General features: G+C 42.9%; 1 protein-coding gene across 1 annotated transcript in view; it reads right to left on the bottom strand.

Moving 5' to 3' along the window:
* The window catches only part of LOC125003945, a 48348-nt gene extending 27513 nt beyond the window's left edge, over nucleotides 1–20835 (bottom strand). The window contains 2 exon segments of the mRNA XM_047578212.1: nucleotides 20487–20715; nucleotides 20800–20835. Coding sequence (XP_047434168.1) covers nucleotides 20487–20715; nucleotides 20800–20835 — 265 coding nt within the window.
* Nucleotides 20836–25099: the final 4264 nt, after the last annotated feature.

The raw sequence follows: 25099 nt of genomic DNA, 5'->3' as shown, positions 1-25099 counted from the left end.
AGTTCACTTTAAAGTTCAAACCATGAAAATATTAAACTCGTTACTTACACTTTTCCAGAGGAGCCTTTTACAGTTGTGTGTTCACAACGACGTCCAATAATGTCACTGCTTCCTCATCTGTGCAGCCAGTTTCGGTTTTCTCTCTATTTTGTGTGAGTGTGTGTAAGAGAAATCAAGGTGCCAATGGATTCCTGATTACCCACGTGACCGGGTTGCTGCCTGCAGGCTGGTTGACGCCCCTATTAGAAAAACATACAGGCAAACACACAGAGAAATGTAATAACACATCCTGATGAAACCATGCGTTTTGATATACAACTCAAAGACTTAATGGATGAAAAAAGATTTTAAAAAGAAGAACAAACGCACACTGTAACAATGGTGCCTCGGTGTGTTGCCCTGTGGCCCTAATTACCTCACCTCATCTCATCTCATCTCATCTCATCTCATCTCATCTCATCTCATCTCATCTCATCTCATCTTCCATACCGCTTAATCCTCACTAAGGTCGGGGGGGGGTTGCTGGAGCCTATCCCAGCTGGCATCGGGTGAGAGGAGGGGTCCACCCTGGACAAGCCGCCACTCACAGGGCTAACACTGAGATAAACAACCATTCGCACTCACACGCACACCTAGGGACAGTTTAGAGTTTAATTACTACATAGGTCTACCATATAGGGTTACTGCCCCTCCTTTTTTAACTAGGGTCAGCAACTCCTGCAATCATACAAGTGGTATGATTATCCTACTGCAGGATTTGGACATTCTTGACAGGTTAATAAAATGAATCTTAGTTTGGAGCCCCTGAGCAACACGACACTCTGCTTTGCTTTGCAATAAAATGTAGCCAGGGAATAAATCCCAGCATTCAAATAGTTGGTAATGTTCCTTTAAGACTGAAAACATGTTATAGTTTGTGTGAAATGTAGTTCCCTCAACATGAGGAATATTAGACAATCTTGTTTGTGGTAATTGTGATCCCAGCTGCTATTGGTCAGTGAGTAGAGACGTCAGGTTTCCTCTGTGGGGATTGGCCAAGGGGCGGGGCGAGAGAGATCGGAAAAAAGGTGGGAAAAAAGAAAAGAGAGAGGAGGACGCATTGAGGTGTGCTCCTAAGCATGGCCGCTGTGTGTTTTCTTCTTCACTATAGCGAGTTGGTCTGCAGCTAAGTTCGCTAAGTGCAGAGAGAGTGTAGTCTGCTACTTTTACGTTAAGTGAGGGTTCAATCGAAATATGCTTTGTTGAAAGACTGAGCCACGGAGCTACGGATTTAATGTTCACCTCTCCAGACTGCTACGCGATAGCACACATGCTAATGTTTGTGCTAATGCTTCATGGAGGGACTGTGACGCGGCCGCGGTGCAGGACTGACTCGGGGGAGCTGTGGTGTTTGAGGGAGACCTGCCGTGTCTCGCCTCCAACGAGACAGTAAACGAGCAGCTTCAGTGAGTCTCGGAGGAGATCGGGACTATTTCCTGCATCATCGGCTGCAGGTACAGAGACTGAGAGACTGGACTCAGCGTGGGTGAGTCAGAACGGCATCGGACACAGGGTCGCCAAAGTTTCACAAAAACTCCTAACTCATCCACAGACAGGCCTGCAACTGGGGGTTTGTTATTTTATTTGCCGGCTGTTGTCTTATTTTTCTGTGGGCTAACACTAAATTTCAAACGTAATATTCCATGTTCCAGATATTCAGAGTGGAGTATTACTGGTTTATATTTTCCTTTTGACCGAGGTTTACAAATTTATATGAAGATTTGAGAGAGTTAGTGCAATTTACTGTGATAACATTGTCTTGGGGAATTTTAAAGGGCACTTGCCTGGTTTTTGGATTTTTGCTTAATTCTGAAATTCAAGGTCTACTATTTGATTTCTCTAAAAACACCTTAACTTGGGTATTAAAACTCTAAATAGAGCAAGTGACATTTGGGTTTAATAATTGTCCTTAACAGCCCAGTTCATAAATATTTTGATTGTGTGTATAAAGAATTCATTCATTTTTAATTAATTATTTACTTTGTGTCAAGTCAATAAATAGTGGTTACAAATTAATAGTGTTTAAAGAGTTAAAACGTTATTTAATAGCAGAAGTGCAAAAGAGTAAGACACCATCCTCCTGTGTCATTTTCAGTTCATGGAATCTGAGGAGTTTGTCAGGTAAGCTGGGTTACAGGTTATAACAATGTAACACCCTTTAGTTACACACACAGAGTAATCCCCAATATTTCCAGTTTAACTATGTTGAGCAATACAGTCTGAATGAGTTTTTGGTTGTTGTAGTTCCTTGTTTTCACCAGCAGGGTGTGCAATTTCACTCACATAAGCACTACTCGCGCTCTTAGCTACCGTGTTTGTTCTGCTGGGTTGTTTTTTTCCCCTTGCACCGATGCTGATGAGAGCAGATGCACTACGGCTGAGATAGAGCATGTTAATGTTAATAACTCGATGAAAAGTGATTCAAACTTTATTTAATTTTTGGGTAAATTGTTCCGGAAGGTATCCGCACCCGTGAGGAGGTTTTTGGGTGCTGGACAGCACTGTGTCATCGTGTTTTGTGAGAAGAAAAACTCCGGTTGTTGTTTTGTATGAGTGGATTGTGATGGAGCCAGAGCCCGGACCAGAGGGACGTGGAGCAGTACACCGGCTTACATGCGTGGAGGGTGTAACGTCGGAGGCAGCTTCATCGCGCATCTGGAGCACATCTATCACATCATACAGATCAGAAACAAAACCCGGGTAGATGAACAGATACATAAACTTATACACAACCATACATTGAAGGACTGCCACACATACTTACATTGAATACCAACGCACTGAGGACACTGACTAATTTGGACTGTTGACTCTACTGAACTTTGTTGGTTTATTATTTTGGGCCCATTTTTCCTATTTTATTTGCACTTTGAACAGTATTATTTCTTAATTTTTTTATGCTGTGAAATTGTTGGTTGGTTACAACTGAGGTTGTTAATTAGGTTGATTTCTGGGGGTTGATAAAGAAATATAAATTCAGTCGTTAGCTGAACTATTTTGAGTTGGTGAAACTGAAGAGTGGCTTCCTGCCAATAAATATTTTTTTTGTTACTGTTCGTGAACTGTTGTCCGTGTCACATATATCCTCCTTGAGCGAAACCATATCTTCTGGTCTGGCCTTAATTGAAAGTACATGATAGTCACCTTAGTTCATGTACAGTAGACAGTGTTACATCTGCATTTTGTGGCGAGCCAGCCAGGAGGATTAATAATAGGACACGGACACGGTTTCAACACATTTTCGACACATTTTTTCTCTTTTTACTTTCTCACATTAAGCCATTTAATATTGTTGTGTGAGTAAAGAATTAATACAAACATGGATATTGAACAAATGAATGGTATTAATGCAGAGCGGGCCATTTGTATAATTGGGCTAACCAATACAGACACTGATGCAGATATCATTGCCTTATTAAGAACATATGGGGCTGTGATTAAAGTACTGTGGCTTCAAGCTGCTGAAAAGGAGAATGCAGCCATTGTAGAGTTTGATTCAGATGTCGCGATGGCAATGGTGGAGCTAAATCTTCCTCTTGAGATTCCAAATGTAAACAATCCTGCAGTGCCATGGCAGGCAGATAGTATTAATGCACTCACACATATTACTAGTCTTGCTTTGAGCAGTAGCAGTGAGTCTTCTGATGAGAGTGTTCACTCTGAACACAGTGCCACACCCCTCATACGAAAATCAAAGGCCAAGAAGATTGACCTCTCAAAACTCACCTCTCCGAGACTTGATGGCGAAACAGATAAGGAAGTGGCTCAACCTGCAGTGCGTAAGAAGATGAAAAAAGTTAAAACCCTTGATCTGGGAGATGATGATTTAAACCCATCTGATGTGCAGCGCATTGTGGTCGAGCATGTGATGACCCTTCCACATCTCAGGGGCCATCCAAGTGGTTACGCCCTTTCTCACGCAGAGTGCCAAAACCTTCTGGAGAAACTGATTTTGAAACACAGTGCCTCCATGTAGATTTGATGTTCCAAGATGGAGTCCCTGTGGATGTTCAACGTAGGAAAATATTGGAGAGTCTTCTTCCTCCAGCCTCAGACGTTGTCAGACAACTAGGTTCCTCTGCTCATCCAAGGGAATATGTGAAGCTGTTGGACTCTGCTTATGGTCTGGTAGAAGATGGTGATGAAACCTTTGCCAGATTTTTGAACACTCACCAAAACTCGGGTGAAAAGGCTTCAGAATATCTGCAAAGGCTTCAGGTGCTTCTCAGCATCGCTGTGAAAAGAAATGGAGTCAGTCAGTCATCCGCAAGCCGTCATTTGCTGAAACAGTTCAAACGTGGCTGCTGGGACCACAATCTCATCATACAGTTGGACCTGAAACCTGAGAGACAGCTTGACTTTGCAGAGCTACTTTTGCAGCTAAGAACAGAAGAGGATAGAAAGGCAACAAAGTTGGATCGAATGCACTGTCACTTTGGAGCCTCAAAACCAAAAGTCACTGCAAGTGTGCATTCTGTGCCTGACATGTCTCCTTATGATGACCCAAGTCCAAGCGTTCTCCAGGCATATATTGCAGAGACAGAAAGTTTAAAGCAGCAGCTTGCTGAATTAAAACTGCAGCTCAGCACCCAGAAACCTAAGAAACAGAAGAAAACGGAGACAGTGTCAGCAGACAAACTGAACCTGCCCACACCAAGAGCCGAGGCACAAGCTCATCAAGTACCACACAAACCTCAGCCTAGAGCCTGGTTCTGTTTTAGATGTGGCGAAGACGGCCACATAGCCAAGGTACGTCAGAACCCAATTGATAAAGCTGCTGTGGACAGGAAATACAAAGAATTAAAAACAAGGCAAGATGAGTGGAAAGCTAAACAGCTTTTACCTTTTAAACTGGACAGGCTCCCAGTAAAGGGACCTACTGGAGCCGAAGAGGGAGTTGAGAGTCCCAAGATACAAAACAATGAAAAAAGAGCTAAATGTGAACACATACTGTACAAACCTCTGAGGGTGAGCTTCTTAATGGTTTAGTAGGCCCAAGATCTGTTGCTGTCGTTAACATTGAAACAGTGCAGTGCCAAACAATCATTGATTCTGGTTCACAGGTTACAACCATTTCCAAGTCATTTCACGATACCCACCTGTCTTCTCTACCAATTCTGCCCCTTAGAGACATTCTCGAGGTAGAGGGCGCAGGAGGTCAAAATGTACCTTACCTGGGTTATATAGAGCTTAGCATACAGTTTCCAGAAAACATCATGGGCAAAGCTGGACTTGTTAGCATGTAGCTCTTGTTGTCCCAGATTGTAGGTCCAATGCAGAGTGTCCCGGTCTTTAAGGCACCAACATTCCCCTGATTCGGAACATGTACAGCACATGCCAGATCAAACAAAACGATGACATGGTCGGAAGAGTAAAACTACAATGTAAGAAAGCCATTGTGATCCCACCTGGTGAAAAGAGGGTTTTGAGTGGTTATGTAAGAAGGGTACCCACCAGCAAGGGAAGCCCGCTCTTAGTAGACCCATCCACTCAATCTGGTCTACCCAGTGGATTGTCTTTTTGTAGTTATGTCGTGTCAAGCCCTCACCAAACAAGCTTTAAAGTTGCCATTCTGCTTAAGAATGAGACAGCACACAACATTACAGTTCCCCCAAGCCATAGCATAGCAGAGCTTTCTATCCCTCACTCTATCTCTCCCTTATCCACCTCATCAGACACGGTTGAAGAGAATCCGGCGTGATCATGTACAGCCTTTGGTTCATGCATACAACACAACCAAAAATGACACCACTTGTTTTTCTCCTTACCTGTTGATGTTTGGGAGACAGCCAAACCTCCCCATCAACGTGGCATTCGGACTTAATCCAGAAAGGCACAAGAAGGTCACTCATGCAGATTATGTGAAAAAACTGAGGGAAAATCTGCAAGAAAACTACAAGCTTGCCATGGAACACAGTGAAAGAATTGCTCAGCGCAACAAGCAGAGATATGACCTGAAAGTCAGAGAGTCCACCCTTGAGGATGGAGACTATGTTCTTGTCAAAAATGTCACTTTCCGAGATAAGCACAAGATAGCAGACAGATGGAGTAGTACAGTCTACAAGGTTATCAAGCACATTGATGACTCTCCAGTCTATGTTGTTGCTCCAGTGAACTCTGAAGGTCCAGAGAGGACACTTCATAAAGACTTGTTGCTACCCTGTGGGTTTCTGGCTTCCTCTATTCAAGATGAGTTGAGGCAAGGTAAAGAGAAGGCGAGTAAAGCTCCAGCCTCCCAAGCAAGTGAAATGCCTCAAGAGGCCGTTGAACCAGAGCAACAGACCTAACCCTAACCCTAACCCTGAATCATCGTGCGTCCCTGCATGCTTAATCTTACACACGTGATATGTGACTAACCTCTGGTGTAGGAGTGAAATCGAAAGCTTGCATGACGACTTGGTCTTAACTGTTCAGAATAGAGTGCATAACAAAGGCTAGGGGATTTCCTAGTGTTTTGTATGTCAGTCTGTCAGGTTCAGCTCTTTGTCTTGTTGATCTTCTGACCTCTGAACCTCGAAGTTCCTCCTGAACAGGAGTATCTTCACTCACTCTCAACTCATCTCCATCATTTTCCTTCACTCTGGATTCCTCTCTCATTATCAAGTGAATTTTGTTCTCATCTTTTTCCTCTTCCACATTGCCATGGTTCTTCTGGTTTGGCCTAAATTGAAAGTACATGATAGTCACCTTAGTTCAAGTACAGTAGACAGTGTTACAACAATCAAAGCAATCCTGTAGTTAATAGCATCAGACATAATAATTAATTATAATTATAATTAATTTTAAAGAAGTCAAGAGGGCCATTAAGATTGCCAAGCTCAACTACAAGAACAAGGTGGAAGAAAAGTTTTCTCATGGAAACCTCCGCTCAGCTTGGCAGGGCCTGAAGAGAATGAAGTTAACCTTCCCATCGGCAACAACCCTGTTAACATCCCCAGCAGCACACCAGCATCTCTCCCCATTGACCTCAATTCATTCTCCAGATTTGAGACCAGCAACTCCACCCAGCTAGAGGACATCAGATCCACCCTCATACCTGACGACCACAACGTCCCCTTCATCTCTTTCCTCATGACGGATGTAGTGAGGGCCCTAAAGAGATCCAAGACTAACAGCGCACCTGGAGCCGATAACATCAGTGGCCGGGTTCTCAGACACTGTGCGGACCAGTTAGGGAGTGTCTTCCAGGAACTGTTCCAGACCTCCATCAGCACAGGAACTGTCCCCAAATGTTGGAAACACTTAACCATCATCCCCATTCCCAAGAGAAGCCCCCCCAGGGCCCTGAACGACCTGCACCCAGTGGCCCTCTCCTCCCAGGTGATGAAGGCTATGGAGAGGCTAGTCAAGCAACACATTCTCATTCTGACTAACTCACAACTCGACCCGCTCCAATTTTCATATCAAAGCCACAAAGGTGTGGACGATGCCAAAGCCTTCATCATCGACACCATCCACTGTTTGCTGACTTCTTCTCGGCCTTTAACACCTTGCAACCGCACATCCTGGCAGAGAGACTCCAGCAGAACTTCAACTTGAGCAGCCAGCTCATCCTCTGGATTCTGGACTTTCTGACCAACCGAACCCAGCGAGTCCGGATTAACAATAACCTGTCTGATCTCCTCACCACCTCCACTGGTGGTCAGTGGAGGTGTGCTCTTCATCCTGTACACCGACGAAGTGCAGATCAACGCACCCCAACTGTCACCTGGTGAAGTTTGCTGACGACACAGTTCCCTCCTTCTCCTCCTTTCCCTCCTGTCTGGTCCCTCCCACCACCATGGACCCGCTCTGCAGCAATTTGTAGACTGTGACTCTTCCTGCCTGGAGCTGAACGTCAGCAAAACGAAGGAGATGGTGGTGACCTTCTCCAGCAGCCAAAGGGAACTGGCGGCAGCTGTCACCACTATGATCCACAGTTCTCCGGTCGAGACAGTTGGGGAATACAGATACCTGGGAACCATCCTGCACTGCCAACTGAGGTTCTCTTCCAACACCGAAGGGATCCTGAGGAAGTGCCACCAGAGGATGTACCTACTAAGGAAACTGAACTCTTTTTCTGTTAGTAAGAACATCTTGCTGATATTCTATTACACATTCATTGAAAGTTTTTTAACTTTCTCCATATGCTGCTGGTATCACTCAGTAACTGTTCAGGATAGGAACTGCCTGCATAACATTGTCAAGGGGTGTTCTAAGATCATTGGAAACCCTGCTCGCCACCTGAGCACTGTGTACGAGCAGCAGGCTAGCGGCCTGGCTCGTCAAATTCTCAAAGACTCAACCAATGATCTGTTCCCAGCATTTGAGCTGCTGCCGTCTGGTCGCAGGTTCCGATGTCCTTCCTGTAAGTCCCAGAGGAGGAGAACAACCTTTGTTCCCAATGTTATTCTCCTCCTGAACTCTAAGACAGTTACAATAACTTAAGTCTTCCTGTGCTACACTCAAGTGCAACATCACATGTGCAATACTACCTCTTGTGCAATACTACTTTGACACAATGTTACTTTAAAAAATTCGTTTTTTATTTATTTTTTTAAAAGTTTTATTTATTTATTTTTTTAACCATGCCTCACTTTATTTATTTTATTTATTTATTTGTCATACCTTATCTGCTGTTTTACAGTTTTATTTTATGTACCGCTCTTCGTCCTCCTAAATTGCCCTTCGGGGATAAATAAAGTTTTTTTCTGATTCTGAGACATAACAAAGTGAAAGAACCCTTAGTGCGGTATCTTACAGTAAGGATACTAAGAAAGCGCTACAAAAATAATGAAATAAAAAATATTCCAGAGCCTTTTATTAATACGTTTTTGTTATTTATTAAAGAAACATTATTTAATGTAAAATTCAAAGAACAAAAGTGATGTAATTAAGTATTGATCTGTATCCACCATAGACGTATATAAAAGGCTAAAGGAGCTCCACCTGGTGTCTGATGCGGTATAGGTATAGATCTTTGTATATAATCTATAATATGCTGAACGAGCAAAACCTACTTTTAAGTACAAGAAGATGTACAAGGAGTTAAATGCAGCCCACAGATATTAAAAAAAAAAAAAAAAAAACATATTCAATGTTCCACCTCATAAAACAACAACAAAAATGAATAGTTACATTGATTTGCTTTGTAATGGAAAATGCATACACATATTAATAGATTTATACAGGCACTATACCGCCACACAAAATGTGATCCAAAAAAAAAACACAACTACTTCAGTTATTTATCTTGGAGACGTTAATTTTTTATCCAAGAGAGTACACAACCTCCACCACTGCATCTAAGCTCATTCTTCATAAGTATGTTCTTACAAATTACACATTGAACTATGTTCTTCTTTGCTACTTCTTCTTTAATAAAGAGGCAAACTTGTCCCCTCCAGAACACAGACTCACTGAGGAACCAGCTCCAAACAAACCAAACCCTGGATAGAGATGTTCAGTGAATGTGGTGTTGAAGGTGTGGAGGTGGATCAGTGTGTCAGAGAGGACTCTGTAGAAGGACAGAGTTCCAGCAGGACAGTCCACATACACTGCTATTCTTTGAGAGACGGAGGTGGAGGAGGAGCAGGAGGAGGAGGGGGGAGGTGGGATGTCTGTCTTTCTGTTGTTGTCCCAGAAGCTGTAACCATAACTATCTTGGCAGAACAAACTCCAGGACTGGTCATTTCTTCCAAACCTGCAGTCATTACTGTTGCCTTTCCTCCCGATTCCTCTGTAAGTCAGTGATACATAAACCTTTCCTGTAACCTCAACCTCCCAGTAGCAGCGTCCAGTCAGACCAGTAGAACTCAGCAGCTGAGGCCAGTGGTCGAATCTCTCTGGATGATCAGGATAGCGCTGCTGCTCCGTCACTGCTGCCACATGCCTGCAGTTGTCAGATAGTTGGAGGTGTCTGTATGCTGTATCTGAGTCCAGGGTGAATTCACAGGAATCTGATGGAGACAACACAACACAACAGGCCATGCACCGATCAGCCACAACATTATGACCACTGACAGGACAAGTGTATAACACTTAAACCATCTTGTTGACAATTCAGTGTTTTACTGGGAAACATTTGGACCTGGCATTACTTGGTGTTGATTTTGCTTAGATATGTAGCCCCCACCTAGATCAGACCACTTGTCCACTGTAGGAACTTTTAGCCATGCACAAGGGTCAACATGGACATCGTGACTGGTCTGAAGCTACACAGTCCTCATCAGAACCAGGTTGTCCAATCTCTGTGGCAGAAGTCGCTGAGGTAGTGAAATAATTCCCCAGTGGTGGAACTCCAAGAGTGGATGAGATCTGCCCTGGGTATCTCAAGGCTCTGAATGTTGTAGAGACGTCCCGGTTGACTGCCTCTGCAACATTGCTGGACATCGGGTGCAGCGCTCTGGATGGTTCAGTGATCGGAAGATCTCATCTCTGCTTTTTGTGGATTATGTGGTCTCTCAGCTCATGTAATATGACCTCCAAGTCTGAGGCCATGGTTCTTATTCAGAAAAGGGTGGATTGCTCACTCCGGGTCGGGGAGGAAGTCCTGCCTCAAGTGGAGGAGTTCAAGTACCTCGGGATCTTGTTCACGATTGACGGTAGGATGGAGTGGGAGATGAACAGATTGCTCTGCGCAGCATCTGCAGTGATAAGGAACTTTAACCGGTCTGTCGTGGTGAAGAGAGCTAAGCTGAAAGGAGAAGCTCTCAACTTACCGGTCGATCTACGTTCCAACCCTCATCTATGGTCATGAACTTTGGGTGATGACCGAAAGACCAAGATCGCAGATGCAAGGGGCCAAAATGAGTTTCCTTGGCAGGGTGGCCGGGTTCAGCCTTAGAAGTAGGATTAGGAGCTCAGACACTTGGTAGGAGATCAGAGTAGAACCGCTGCTCCTTCATGTCAAGAGGAGTCAGTTGAGGTGGTTCGGGCATTTGGTGAGGATGCCTCTCGGACACCTTCCTTTAGAGGTGTTTCAGGCATGTCCCAACGGGAAGAGGCCTTGGTTTCATCCCAGGACACCATGGAAGGATTATATCTCCTTCCTCTGGAGGAGCTGGTGGAAGTGGCTGGGGAGAGGGCTGTCTGGACTTCCCTGCTGAAGTTTGTGGACCCCCCACCCCCACTCAGACCCAGATAAGCGCACAAAGACGACAACAGTAGACGCTTACACTCTTTGAAATCACTTCTCAGCAGTCGTTCTCCATCAGGTCCCCGACTGGAAAAAAAAGAGTAATTACGAGAAATTAGTAAACTTTATAGATCTACCACAGTAGAAAAATATTTGAAAAGAATTGTGACTGCACATTATGAGTACATGGCACCCTAAACATAACAGTCATCTAATCCTGGTTCAGGGGAACTCTGTTGTACAAAGTTGCGTTTCAGTGTGAATTGACCTGAGAAGTTTTTGTGCAGACTCTGGACTCTCCTGCTTAGGAGAAAGCTCCTCTTCTGAGTCTTGCAAGTTATTATTGCTTGAATCTGGTTGTCTCAGATCAACTGGCTTGGAGATGAGGGCTGCAGCCAAACCTTCGCTGCCTCTCAGCCTGAAAGTGACGTGAAAGAAAGAAAACACTAACAGTGTTTGTCATCTAAATGGAACGAAGTTTAAAAGGTTTTCTTCTCTAAGTCAGATATTTAAAAAGTAATCCAAAATCTGAATGCTGACCCTGGAGTCTCTGGTGGCTGCTCCAGTTCTGTGGAAAGCCCTCCTGAGTCCTGTGTGTCGTTGACACTCATGTCCAGCACTCTCAGACTACAGGACTTTGTGCTGAGAATTGATGATAGCTCCTGAAAGCTCTTTTCCGTGAGTCCAGTTTGATGTAACCTAAAAAAGGTCAACATTAACAAATCAACCAAAGATCTCCTCACAGCTTTGGTGGTTCTGTAGCGTTCTCCAGACTGTGATTGATGAAGACTCAGTTCTGAGCCTTCATCAATCAGCACCAACATGGCAAGACAGTAAACACACACTTTTATTCCTCCATTCCATGCACACACACAAAAAAAATTAAGAAACTAAAATGACTATCTGATACATATGTCCTAAAATAGTATCCATAACTTAATACACAACACAAATTATTATGATAAAACCATATCCTAAAAAATAATCACAAAACTAAAGTGTGCAATAACTAAGGTCACATGTTGGTACAGAACTTGTGCTCTGCAATGACCATCATGACCATAAATTTATAGATTTTTCAAGTCATGGCAAACTAAGTTAACACAGCTATTCCACAGATGAAAACCTTACCTAAGTGTTACTAGTGAACAGAATGAACTCTTGAGTCCAGCAGATAGCTTCTTCATTCCTGAATCCTGCAGGTTGTTGTTGCTCAGGTCCAGCTCTCTGAGTCTAGAGGACTCAGAGCACAGGAGTGATGACAAAATCTTACAGCTGCTCTGTGAAAGATTACAGCCTCTCAGTCTGAAACAAAGAAAAAAATGAAACTATGTCTTTTTTTTAATTGTAGGGAAAAAACTTCATGGGTTTTTGTAGTTTTTCAAATAATCATTTGAGTACCAGTGTATCACAAAACACTGACCTGAGAACCTGCAGTGTACAGTGTTCACTCCCCAGTCCAGCAGAGAGCTTCTCCAGCCCAGAATCCTGCAGGTTGTTGTTACTAAGGTCCAGCTCTTTCAGACTACAGGACTCAGAGCCAAGAACAGATGCAAGTTTTTCACAGCATCCTTCTGTGCTTTTGGTTTGACTCAGCCTGGTGGCAAACAAGACATATTAAACCTTAAGCTTTAGACCTTTTAACTTTCCAGATAAATATAAAAGCAGACACGGCTCATTATATTTATTGAGTGAATCTGTAAAATGTTCATATAAAATAAAGCAGCATCTCAAACTTCACATGTTACCACATGTTGCCGGTCTCTTATAATAATGTTCAATCGGTAGTTTAACAGACACTTTGAATAATTGACATGACAAGCTATAAAAGCCAACCTGAAAAGAAAAGTTAAAGTACACCACTATTGGTTATCTTGTATTAATGGAGGATTTTGAGAACCGTGCATTTTCAAAGATCATTAATTATTCTGATTTGTCCAACACCATACAGACATCATCAAAAAGTCAAAATTAAATGAGAATTTCGGACCATTGCTGGATTCCCAAACATAATTTGGAGCCACAGATCGATTCACATCGCAGTAAACCACACAATTACGTGAATGGGGAAGGATTCATTCCATCAATACACAATTAACAGGAGATGCAGCTACGTGTAGAAACGCACTTCAGTGTAAACCTCGAAAACTAAATCAAGAGCGGGGATCATACAAAGATTTTAGGTCAGTCTGTCTGTTAGCTGATGTTTGGAATGTGAGAAATTTCATTTTTTTATTTTAATTAATTCTAATTAAATGTATTTGACATTTGCGATGAGCAACTGTTTGGCGAGATTTTGCAACGATTTTCTTCCAACTCCTCCACCGCTTCCAACTCCGGAGCACCCAGGCTCTTTCTGATTGCTGTGATTTCAGTGACGGTGAAAAAAATAAATAAAAACAGAGGGAATTGTCATCACGTTACTTTGGGAGGACCGGTTCACATATTTGATAATTTCGGGTTTTTTTAGTGCTTACACACATTCTAAATTTCATCGTACGTTCAGCCTCATGAGGAGTTTAAATGCCACCAAAGTGAGGCCTGAACATGACCCTGACTGATTCTCAAGATGATGTGATCGAGCGGGCTGCTCCCAGACTGGTAACAGGAAGGAAATGGATCCATCTGAGCCGTACAGCAAGCTAAATCTGCTCTCAGGCATGAGACATTGTAGGCATGGTACAGCATGGAGAGGTGGTTTGGACTTGGAAAGCATATGAACGCAAACAATGAAGTACGCTGACGTAGCAGGATGCAGAACAGCGCGGCTGGCGTAGCAGGTGCTTCCGTCGAGTCGGAAGTAGAGGTTTGTTGCCACGTCCACAACCAAGCTTTTAAGAGGATGGGTCCAGGACAGGTGTCCGCAAAGCCGTACAGTCACTGTCAGAAGCTGCAGAGCGACAGCAGCAACTGGCTTTGGATCAAGAGAAAGGACCCCAACTGGGCTGCAAAATGAATATGGAGGGGTAAAAGCGGAGGGGGGCACTCCTGGGACGCCAGGTGTCGCCGTTGAGCTCTCTGGAGGTGTCGTGGGCCTATCAATGAAACACCGGTGAAAGAGAGTGCCCACCTGATGACCTCAGTGAAGCTCTTACCCCAACCCCACTCGATGCCAAGTTCTGATTATCTATGGGATTGTACCATCTAGTCCTACAAGCTCAACAAATTGGCGAGATTTTGCAACGATTTTCTTCCAACTCCTCCACCGCTTCCGACTCCGGAGCACCCAGGCTCTTTCTGATTGCTGTGATTTCAGTGACGGTGAAAAAAATAAATAAAAATCGGCGAGGGATTTATCATCAACGATTACTTTGGGAGGACCGGTGTCCACATATTTGATAAATTCGGGTTTTTTTGTGCTTACACACATTCTAAATTTCATTCGTACGTCAGAATTTAGAACATTTTCTAAGCACAGTTTGATAAATGAGGCCCCAGGACTTTAAGGCAAGGTCTGCATCTTTTCCTGGCTGTTGGCTCTAAAGGGACTGAGAGTTTTATTGTTGCTTGTTACGGTCTTTAGAAGTGCTTTAATCCACAAGATGATCATGCTTTTCCTCTCTCTCATATTTCATCGCATCGACAACGCCTGGTGCCGAATCTCCTCTTCTCCTCAGATGCAGAGCAGCTTGTGGATCTCACGGTCTTGCCTGTGCGCTGCCATGACTGATAAAAAAGTGTACCATATAGCTATACAAGCTGTTTATAAACACAGCTGCGCGTGCATTCCCCAATCAGTGCAATTTCCCGAACATGGGACCCTTTTGCACTGCACGAAAAACCCAGGTTGACATTTTTTGTGCAGCATGAAAGTGGCTTAAGTCTTTGATCCATTCAATGGTGAAGATGCAAACATGTGACAGGTGGTACCTGAGAGTTTCCAGTGAACAGTTTGGACTCTTCAGACCCACAGAGAGTTTCTTCACTCCAGAATCCTGCAGGTTGTTTTCACTCAGGTTCAGATCTGTCAGACAACAGGACCGGGAGCTGAGAACTGAGGACAGGGCTTCACAGCTTCTCTCTGAGAGATGACAGTCATTCAACCTGGATGAGAGTTAATGACAAAGATAGACACTGATATAATTTGTACTCAAATAATTATGATTGTGTTAGAGGGAAATAGGACAGATCACAAAATAATAAATAAAAAAATAGACAGTGACAGACACCTACGGCCTATTTAGAATCACCAATGAAAGTAACAACTACATCTGGCCCAGTCTTCATGTCCTCCTCCAGTTGTCCACTCCTACCTGGATGAACAATTCACCAACCTGCCCATGGTTCCTGTTATACTGACAAACTGTCGGAAGATTGTTTATCTAGTTTCTTCTGTTCTTCTTTTCTCTATATCTTCTCTGGTTCTACCCGGCTGGTCTTCAGCAGATGGTTCCTCCATAAGAGCTGGTTCTGCTCAAGGTTTCTTCCTGTTAAAAGGCAGTTCTTCCTGCCACTGTCACACCCACTCTGCTATGGAAGTTTCAGGCTGGTTTTTGTAAACATCTTGAGACAATTTGTGGTGTTATTGGCGCTATGAAAAATAAAATTGAATTGAGTATCCAGAGAGAACCCACACAGACACAAGGAGATCATGCAAGCTCAGGAACTTCAAAAGGCCTGTGGTGGATCATGGCAGGAGCCTTTCCACGGTGAAGAGAAACCCATCACAACATCCACTCAGTGAGGAACACTCTCCAGGAAGTAGATGTATCAGTATCTAAATCTACCGTACAGAGACGATTTCATGAGAGTAAATACAGAGGGTTCCCTATAAGGTGTAAACCATCAATCAGCCTCAAAAATAGAAAGGCCAGATGAGACTTTGTCAAAAAACATCAATAGACACCAGCCCAGTTCTAGGGCAGCATTCAATGGACAGATGAAACTAACATCAACCTGGAACAAGATGATGGGAAGAAGAAAGCATGCAGCAGGCTTGGATGATGATCCAGAGCACACTGTATCTTCTATAAACCATGGTAGTGACAAGACCTAACCCATTCAAATCCAGTGTGGTGACATGTAGAGTACTGTAGAAGTCAATAACGTAATAAATTTGCCATTTTTTTAAATGCAATAGACCAATAACGTAATAACTGGCCAGTAATGTAATAAAAGTCCTGAACTGATTGTTGGATGGTTATTACATCATTGGCCTGTTAAAAAAAAAAAAAACTTTTCAAATATAATAACTGACCCAATAACGTAATAATATGCCAATATAATTTTACTCACAGTGCATGGAGACCAGTGATATGAAAACTATGCTTCTTTGAGGATGATGTATTCATAAATGGAATGACCATACATGAAAATGTAATCTTTATTAAACCTTCTTAATGCTATCAATGCTTACCTCAGGAACATGAGCACACACAAAAATGACAGAGGATAGAAGAAGAAATAAGATATTAATGGGAAAGAGGGCAAATGGGAAAGAGAGGCATCACAAAACACCAATGCCCAACGGCTAGTGGTGCCCAAATCAACATTAAGCGTGGGATATACCAAGGCTCTGTTCTGCATAAGCCTGAACCCCCTCAGTCAGATCATCACAAAGAACGAATACCGGAAGTGGAGCAATCAGCCACCTGCTCTACATGGATGACATCAAGTCGTGTGCCAGGAACGAGCGAGAAATCGACTCACTGATCCACACCACCAGGATCTACAGCAACGACATAGGGATGTCATTTGGATTGGAAGTATGGCCAGATGGTCTCCAAGACAGGCAAGACGATCTGAACTGAAGGGGTCGCCCTACCAGCGGGCAACATACATGACATCCAAGTCAGCTACAAGTACCTTGGTATCCCACAGACTAATGGAAACCATGAGGAGGCCACAAGGAAGTCAACCACAACCAAATACCACCAGAGTGTAAGGCAAGTTCTGAAAAGTCAGCTGAATGATAAGAGCAAGATCCAATCCATTAACATGCATGCACTACCAGTCATCATATACACCGCTGGGATCATAAGATGGTCAAAGGAGGAGATAGAAGCCACAGATATGAAGACAAGAAAGCTCCTCACCATGCACAGAAGGTTTTACCCCAAGTCCACCACCCTGAGACTGTACGCAAAGAGGAAAGATTGAGCTGGAGGACTAGTGAGCATCGAGGCCACGGTCCAGGATGAAGCATAGAAAATCCAAGAGTACATCAAGACAATGTCCCCAAATGATGAACTGCTGAGAGAATGGCTCAAACAACAGAAACCTAGAGAGAGTGCAGGGGAAGAGGAGCAGACAACCTGGAGGGACAAAACCCTACACGGTATGTTCCACTTTCAAATTGAAATATGATACCAAGAAAACCTACCAATGGCTGGAAAAGACTGGACTGACAGACAGCACAGAGACACTAATCATGACAGCACAACAACAGGCTCTAAGTACAAGAGTCATAGAGGCCAAGATCTACCAGACCAGACCAGACCAAAGGTGCAGACTGTGCAAAGACCCTAAGACAGTCCAGTATGTAGTAGCAGGTTGTAAGATGCTAGCAGGGTCAGCGTACATGGAGAGGTGCAACCAAGAGGCTAGGATAGTGTACAGGAACATCTGTACCCAGTATGGAATAGAAGAACCCAAGTCCCACGGGCAACATCACAGAAAGTGGTGGAGAACAACAGGGCCAAGGTTCTGCGGGACTTGACTTTCTAGACTGACAGGTCCTGGCTAACTAACAGGACATAGTGGTGATGGATAAAGAACTGAAGAAGGTGGTGGCGATAGATGTGGAGATACCAGCTGACACCAACATCAGAGAGAAGGAACACAAAAAGGTTGAGAAACACCAAGAGTGGAAGGAGCAGCTGGAACGGATGTTGAAAGTTAAGGTGAGCGTGGTCCCCACAACTGGTCCCACTCAGCCCCAAACTGGTTAATCTGGCTTAGATGCTGCGCAGGACCCTCAGACTCCCAGGCCTCTGGTAGACGACCCGAGCTGAGGATGACACAGATATCACCCTGTGAGGGAGAGAGATGTTTCTCTCTCTCTCTCTCTCTCTCTCTCTCTCTCTTTAGGTATACTGTGTATATATATATATATATATATATATATACTGTATATGTGTGTATCCATGTGTGTATCCATTAATTTCCTCAAAATTCACCAGCTACACATACTCACATGCATGCACGCATGCACACACTTTTCTTTAAAACAGTTCATACCCCTTGATATCAAACTGTCATAGTTAAAATTTAAAGAAATTAACATATCATGCATATTCCAGATCATACTACGGTATGTTTGCAAACGTGTGCTTCCACTTAATTTGGCAATAGCTTGATAGGCTAAAGAGCAACAGACAGGACTAGAAATCATTCAAAAATGTTAAATAAAATATAATAAAACATTATTTTGTCAGTTATAACATTTGCAGAGGACTTTTTTTCAAATACAGTCTCCAATACTGGAGACTGTGTCCCTGTCCAAATATTTTGGGACCTAACGGTATAAAACATATACTTACACAGCCTTTTTGGAGGCTTTGACCACTGGCAGCAGCCTCAGAAGAGCCTCCTCTGAAGCAGAGTATTTCTTCAGGACAAACTCATCCAGATCTTCTCCTGATGACATTAAGATGAAGACCAGAGCTGACCACTGAGCAGGAGACAGTTTATCTGTGGAGAAACTTCCTGATCTCAGGGACTGTTGAATCTCCTCCACTAGAGAACCATCATTCATTTCATTCAGACAGTGGAACAGATTGATGCTTCTCTCTGCAGACACATTCTCACTGATCTTCTCCTTGATGTACTGGACTGTTTCCTGATTGGTCTGTGATCTACTTCCTGTCTGAGTCAGCAGGCCTCGTAGGAGAGTCTGATTGGTCTGCAGTGAAAGACCCAGGAGGAAGCGGAGGAACAAGTCCAGGTGTCCATTTGGACTCTGTAAGGCCTTGTCCACAGCACTCTGATGGAGACGTGTTAGTTTTTTAAATATTTTAGACCACAGGGATGTTGTTTGTTGTTCTTCCATCAGGTTGACTCCAGAGTTGATGAAGGTCAGATGGACATGAAGAGCAGCCAGAAACTCCTGAACGCTCAGATGGATGAAGCAGAACACCTTGTCCTGGTACAGGCCTCTCTCCTCTTTAAAGATCTGTGTGAACACTCCTGAGTACACTGAGGCTGCCCTGATATCGATGCCACACTCTGTCAGGTCTGATTCATAGAAGATCAGATTTCCTTTCTGCAGCTGATCAAAAGCCAGTTTTCCCAGAGATTCAATCATCTTCCTGCTCTCTGGACTCCAGAGTGGATCTGTCTCAGCTCCTCCATCAAACTTGACTTTCTTGACTTTGGCCTTAACCACCAGGAAGTGGATGTACATCTCAGTCAGGGTCTTGGGCAGCTCTCCTCCCTCTCTGGTTTCCAACACATCCTCCAGAACTGTAGCAGTGATCCAGCAGAAGACTGGGATGTGACACATGAAGTGGAGGCTTTGGGATTTCTTAACTTGGGAAATGATCTTGCTGGCCTTCTTTTTTCTGAACCTTTTCCTGAAGTACTCCTCCTTCTGGGGGTCAGTGAACCCTCTGACCTCTGTCACCATGTCAACACACTCAGGAGGGATCTGATTGGCTGCTGCAGGTCGTGTGGTTATCCAGAGGCGAGCAGCGGGAAGCAGTCTTCCCCTGATGAGGTTTGTCAGCAGCACATCCACTGAGGTGGACTCTGTAACATCAGTCAGGATCTCAGTCTTGTGGAAGTCCAGAGGAAGTCGACACTCATCCAGACCGTCAAAGATGAACACAACCTGGAAATCTTCAAAGCTGCAGATTCCTGCTTCTTTGGTTTCAGTGAAGAAGTGATGAACAAGTTCCACCAAGCTGAACTTTCTGTCTTTCACCACATTCAGCTCTCTGAAAGTCAATGGAAATATGAAGAGGATGTCCTGGTTGGCTTTGTCTTCAGCCCAGTCCAGAGTGAACTTCTGTGTTAAGACTGTTTTCCCAATGCCAGCCACTCCCTTTGTCATCACTCTTCTGATTGGTCCACGTCTTCCAGGTGAGACTTTAAAGAGGTCTTCTTGTCTGATGCTTGTTTCTGCTCTGTGTGGTTTCCTGGATGCTGTTTCAATCTGTCTGACCTCATGTTCATCATTGACCTCTGCAGTCCCTCCCTCTGTGATGTAGATCTCATTCAATGGAAGTGGGTTTCCTGCTTCAGCCGCTCCCTCACGTATACGCTTTTTCAAATTAGATTTCAGTTCATTCTGGCAAACAGCAGCAATAGTTCCTGAGTGAAAACAGGATAATAAAATCAGTAAGTAAGGATGTTGGTGAACATGTTCCAGTACTGTTGAGAAGCATCTTACTGCTCTGTAATCTGTTGGCCAGGTTCTCTTGCTGGATTGTTTCCAGGAAGTTGAGTGTAATCTGTAGAAGTACATCTCTGATGCTCTTATCCTGCTCCTCGTCCTCACTGCCCACCACTTTCTTCTCCTCATTCAACTTCCATAAGCACTCTGTGTAATCTGGACTGAGAACTCTCTGGAACCTCTTCAGCATACTCTTCACATAAACAACAATGCTCTCCTCAAGATACTAGAAAAGAATTAGGAAAAAAAAGTGACTTGGTTTAATTATTTTGCATCTGTAGTTAGTAGTAGATGTTGTGTATTTACCTACCACAAATATGGTTTCCAGGTCTCTTGGATGTGACATGGGTCCATGTCCTAAATAAAAGCATAACAGAGTTTTCTGGCATCAATACCACCACCTACAGTACAGACTAGGACATAAATAGACAATAGAGTTTGAGAGTGAGGCTATTCTTCTGTCTCTATCGTAGACTGTATATAAAGATAGACGTTGGGGCAGCTTCTCTAAAGTGAAGTCAAAGCTAGTTTGTTTTGTTTTTTACAATTTTGGACAGACTTGTCCGTGAAGAAGCAGCTACATGGATGAGTGGCAACACATCTTCAAGAAACTCTACAAGTCCGGTTGTCCTAGTTTGTTGAAATTCAAAAAATCATTGTGTTGAAAGGAATAGTCGTCAGAGTCGAATGCTTCTCCTCAAGCCTGAAAATGCTCCATGGAAATCTGGACTACAGGGTTTTTACGTTAGATAAAGTTTCCAGCACAACCGAGAATAAGAAACAGGTTTTTCTTTTCTCTAAATTAAGTTAATCTCAAATACAGTTGAAGAATTCATTTTGAGCTTTTCTTGTTTACTTTGAAATTAATCCTTAGATAAAGAAAATAAAAGCAGTGTTGTGTCATGTGTGCTCTTTTCAGGTGAACTGGAGAATAACAATCTCACCTCTGGGCAGAAGGTCCATTCCAGAGGGTGGAGGTGTCAGTCATGTACCAGTCAGCTACAGTACTGTAATAACCTGAATACGGGTTCAGCAGGTCTTCACAGACTGGTTCAGGATAGATATCAGTTAAGATAACTGAAACACACAGAGGCAGCAGGGAACAAGATAAAACATGACATTTCTCAAATATATTCTCTTTTCGGACGTTCAGTCTTTGTTACTTGTGTGTGCCTCGGTGCCCGTGACCTCTGCAGCTTTTATTAATAGATTGTTGTGAACACAACCAGGATATTGCATTTGAAAATCTCTGCATTTGAAGTCTCTAATGTACTGGCTTCCTTTTTAAAACATTCTCTCCCTGTAATTACAGCATAATAAATGAAAGAATGAAATAAATGAGTGTAGAAAGGTCTGTCTCCAGGTAAAAGCAACCAAAGATTTTCACTGATGTCGACTGCAATGAAAAGTTATTTTTTTATATACGTTGCCAAGAATTCAAAAGAAGAGACATTAAAACATTAAATAAGTAAAAGTCAAATCCTGGAGCGGTTAGTGAATTAATAACAAATGATCAGATCAACAAACAGTTAATAGTTGTGTTAAAATAACTAACTCATCTCACTCTTATCTCCAAGTATAAATGATGATGAACAATAATGAAAAGTCTCCAGCGGTACCTGTCGGCGTCCAGACGAGTGACCGATGAGTGACTTTCTACCGTCGTCTGCAGACTCGTTTATTCTCATCTGATCAGCTTCACACAGTCATACCTTCAGAATGAGACATGACAAACACTGACATCATCAGGTCACAGAAATTAGCTGAACCTGGTAAATAAATGTTGGATGACTGAGGTAATAAAGGAGGTATTTTTTGTGTGACAATCCCAATATATCAAAGATACACCAAGCGTTGCTTTCTGGCCATGGGGGCTTTACAATGATGTTTATATTGTCACCACTGTATCCATGGATACCCATAGAGTGATTAAAACCACACTGAGCCCACATAAGAGAAAAAAAAAACAACAGTAAAGAAACTGAAAGTGCAGCATGTAGAAATGTAAAATCTGTCTTAACAGGTCATTTTAACCTCCAGGGGCAGATTTTACTTCTGATTTTAAATTTCTCACCCCACAGAGCTCAGTGGTCCGTGTAAATGAGCAGACGTCCCATAATATTGGGGCTAACACAGCTTTTTACCGTGAGTTTTGTAGTGACACAGCTCCACTGACTCTTCTCCACAGCTCACAGTCGGATCATGGCTGTGTCCTACTTACATTAATAAAACCGTGTGAGGAGAATTATCTGGACCTGAAGGTCTCAAATACCAAGGAGCTGGTCATTGACCTCGGGAACCAAAGGAAAGTACTGTTCCAGGCCAAGATGTCCAGATTGTGGAGTCTTATAAATATTTAGGGACAATCATTGTCTCCCAGAGTCTGTTTCTGTTGTCAAAAGGGGGCAGCAGAGGATCCACTTGTTGAGGAGGTTGAACTCTTAATGTCTCCAGAAACGTGGGGGGGGAGACAAACTCATTTTAGTTCAGGGTCCACATTCAGATCCAGATTTAGAAAACTTTATTTGTCCCTGGGGTCAATGGAGGATGAGAACATGACTGCGAGTAAATGAGTAAAGTGAGTAGAGTACAAGTGTGAACAGGACTTCCAGGGTTTATATATTTACATGTTATTGCCGAGGTAATAAATATATAAAAATACAAATAAATAACATTCAGTCATTAAAAAAAATAAATAAAAATACGGTGCATGGAATTAAAAAGTGCAGGTGAGTCTGTGGGTTGTGAGAATGTGCTGTGGTTGATTGGCCCAGTCTGGTCACAGTATTACACATCATAGTAACACGTAAATAACCTCAGCTTCACATTTTCACTTTGTTTCAGAGCAAAGAACAAGATGACATTTAAAAGAGCAGTGTCTACTGTTTAGTTCTGGTCTCAGTGTCCTGTTGTGTCCACAACTGCGACTGAAATAGAGCGTCCTCCAGTGGACACATCAGGAACAGTTGATTATATTGATAAATGTCATTTTCTTGCCTGTTTTTTTTTTGTAACTTGCTTCAGAGATTTTTGGAGTGGTTTTTCTTTTATATGGACTCAGCTGAGATGGAGCCGATGACGTCGGCCATTCACGCTCAAGAAGCTCGTATCTCTCGTCAGGAGGCGTTTCAGATCGGCTTCTCAACCAAGTCACCTCATGTCTCAAGTTCAGGACGTGTTGAATCACCTTGTTACTGGACCCTCAAGCATGGTCAGTGCTGCTCCTGCCTCGGCCGTTCTGTTGGCACCGGCATTGAGCTAGCTGCTCTGGAGTGATTCTTTGGAGAGGTCAGACAGATCATTGGACAAACCCGTAGTGAGGGTGAAGAGCTGGTCCATGGTTCCATGTCCTGTAGGCCTCCTTCTTCAGTCTGACGGTTTATCACTGCAGCCAGCACCAGCACTAGCGACCTTGCAGCTCACAACAGCTGCCTCAATAATGGCAGAGTGGAACGTGGCTCATTCAGACTTAATGTCCACCACGGCCCCTGGGACGCAGTTGAAGCTCTGACAGAGGTTGAAGTTGAAGACCATCTTGAAGCCAGGCAGTCAAACACATTTGCATGTTCCACAGCCGTAACTGTAACTCTACCTTTATGACTTTCCTATTGGTATATTATTGTTCTGTTGAATTGTTTCTGATGTTACACTATGGCCACACTGACACACCTGTCCTATAATTAAATTAACTGCCTTTAATTTAGTTTTTAATAAACATATGAAGACACTTATTTCTCACAATTAGTTCAAATTAGTTGAAAAACGTTCCAATTAGACAAATCCCATCCTGTGATGGACCCACCAGGATCTGTCTTGGGCGCATTCACACGGTGAATAGCGGTATTTACACTGTACAGTATTCACACTTAAATGTGAAAAAAGACAAAAGCAGGCAAACAACTTGACCCATATCAGGGAAATCATTAATGTGACATCAAAAACAAACTGTTTTCTTTGGGCTGGACGGAGAAAAACAAACAGCGTCACACTGTAAAAACAGCTTCACTAGAATGAAGCAAAATATTCTTATATTCAATCAAATCAGATCATATTCAGACAAAAGATTCTGCCAATGGGTTAAGCTTTTTGTGCTGGACAGAAATTCTTAAAATAAGCTCAAAGTTGTTGTTTTTTTTTCAGTGTATTTCATAAAAAAATAAAACTCATCCAAGACCAATATTCTGCATGTTTCTAACTAATTATATATTTAAGGTTTTATGATGGAAGGTAAAATACAAATCGTTCTGGTTTAAATTCTTACCTTCAGTCCAGTCGTCACTTTAAAGTTCAAACCATGAAAGTATTAAACTCGTTACTTACACTTTTCCAGAGGAGCCTTTTGCAGTTGTGTGTTCACCACAACATCCAATAATCACTCAGTCACTGCTTCCTCTTCTGTGCACCCAGTTTCAGTTTCCTTTCCTTTCAAAATAAGATACTACTGTTCATACAGGAAGGACTAAGATAAAACTGAAGTACATACAAGTACATAAGTTCTACACCATTTAAACCATGTACTGGTATAAAACTATTTAAATCCATATATACATTGTTGAAGACTGGAGAGAAGGTATTGCTGAATTACTGTAAATGGAAATACAGTGGATGAA

The sequence above is a fragment of the Mugil cephalus genome, chromosome 2 (assembly GCF_022458985.1).
Source record: "Mugil cephalus isolate CIBA_MC_2020 chromosome 2, CIBA_Mcephalus_1.1, whole genome shotgun sequence".
Lineage (NCBI taxonomy): Eukaryota > Metazoa > Chordata > Actinopteri > Mugiliformes > Mugilidae > Mugil > Mugil cephalus.
Note: the sequence above shows the minus strand (reverse complement) of the source record. Positions and strands in the feature narration are given on the sequence as shown.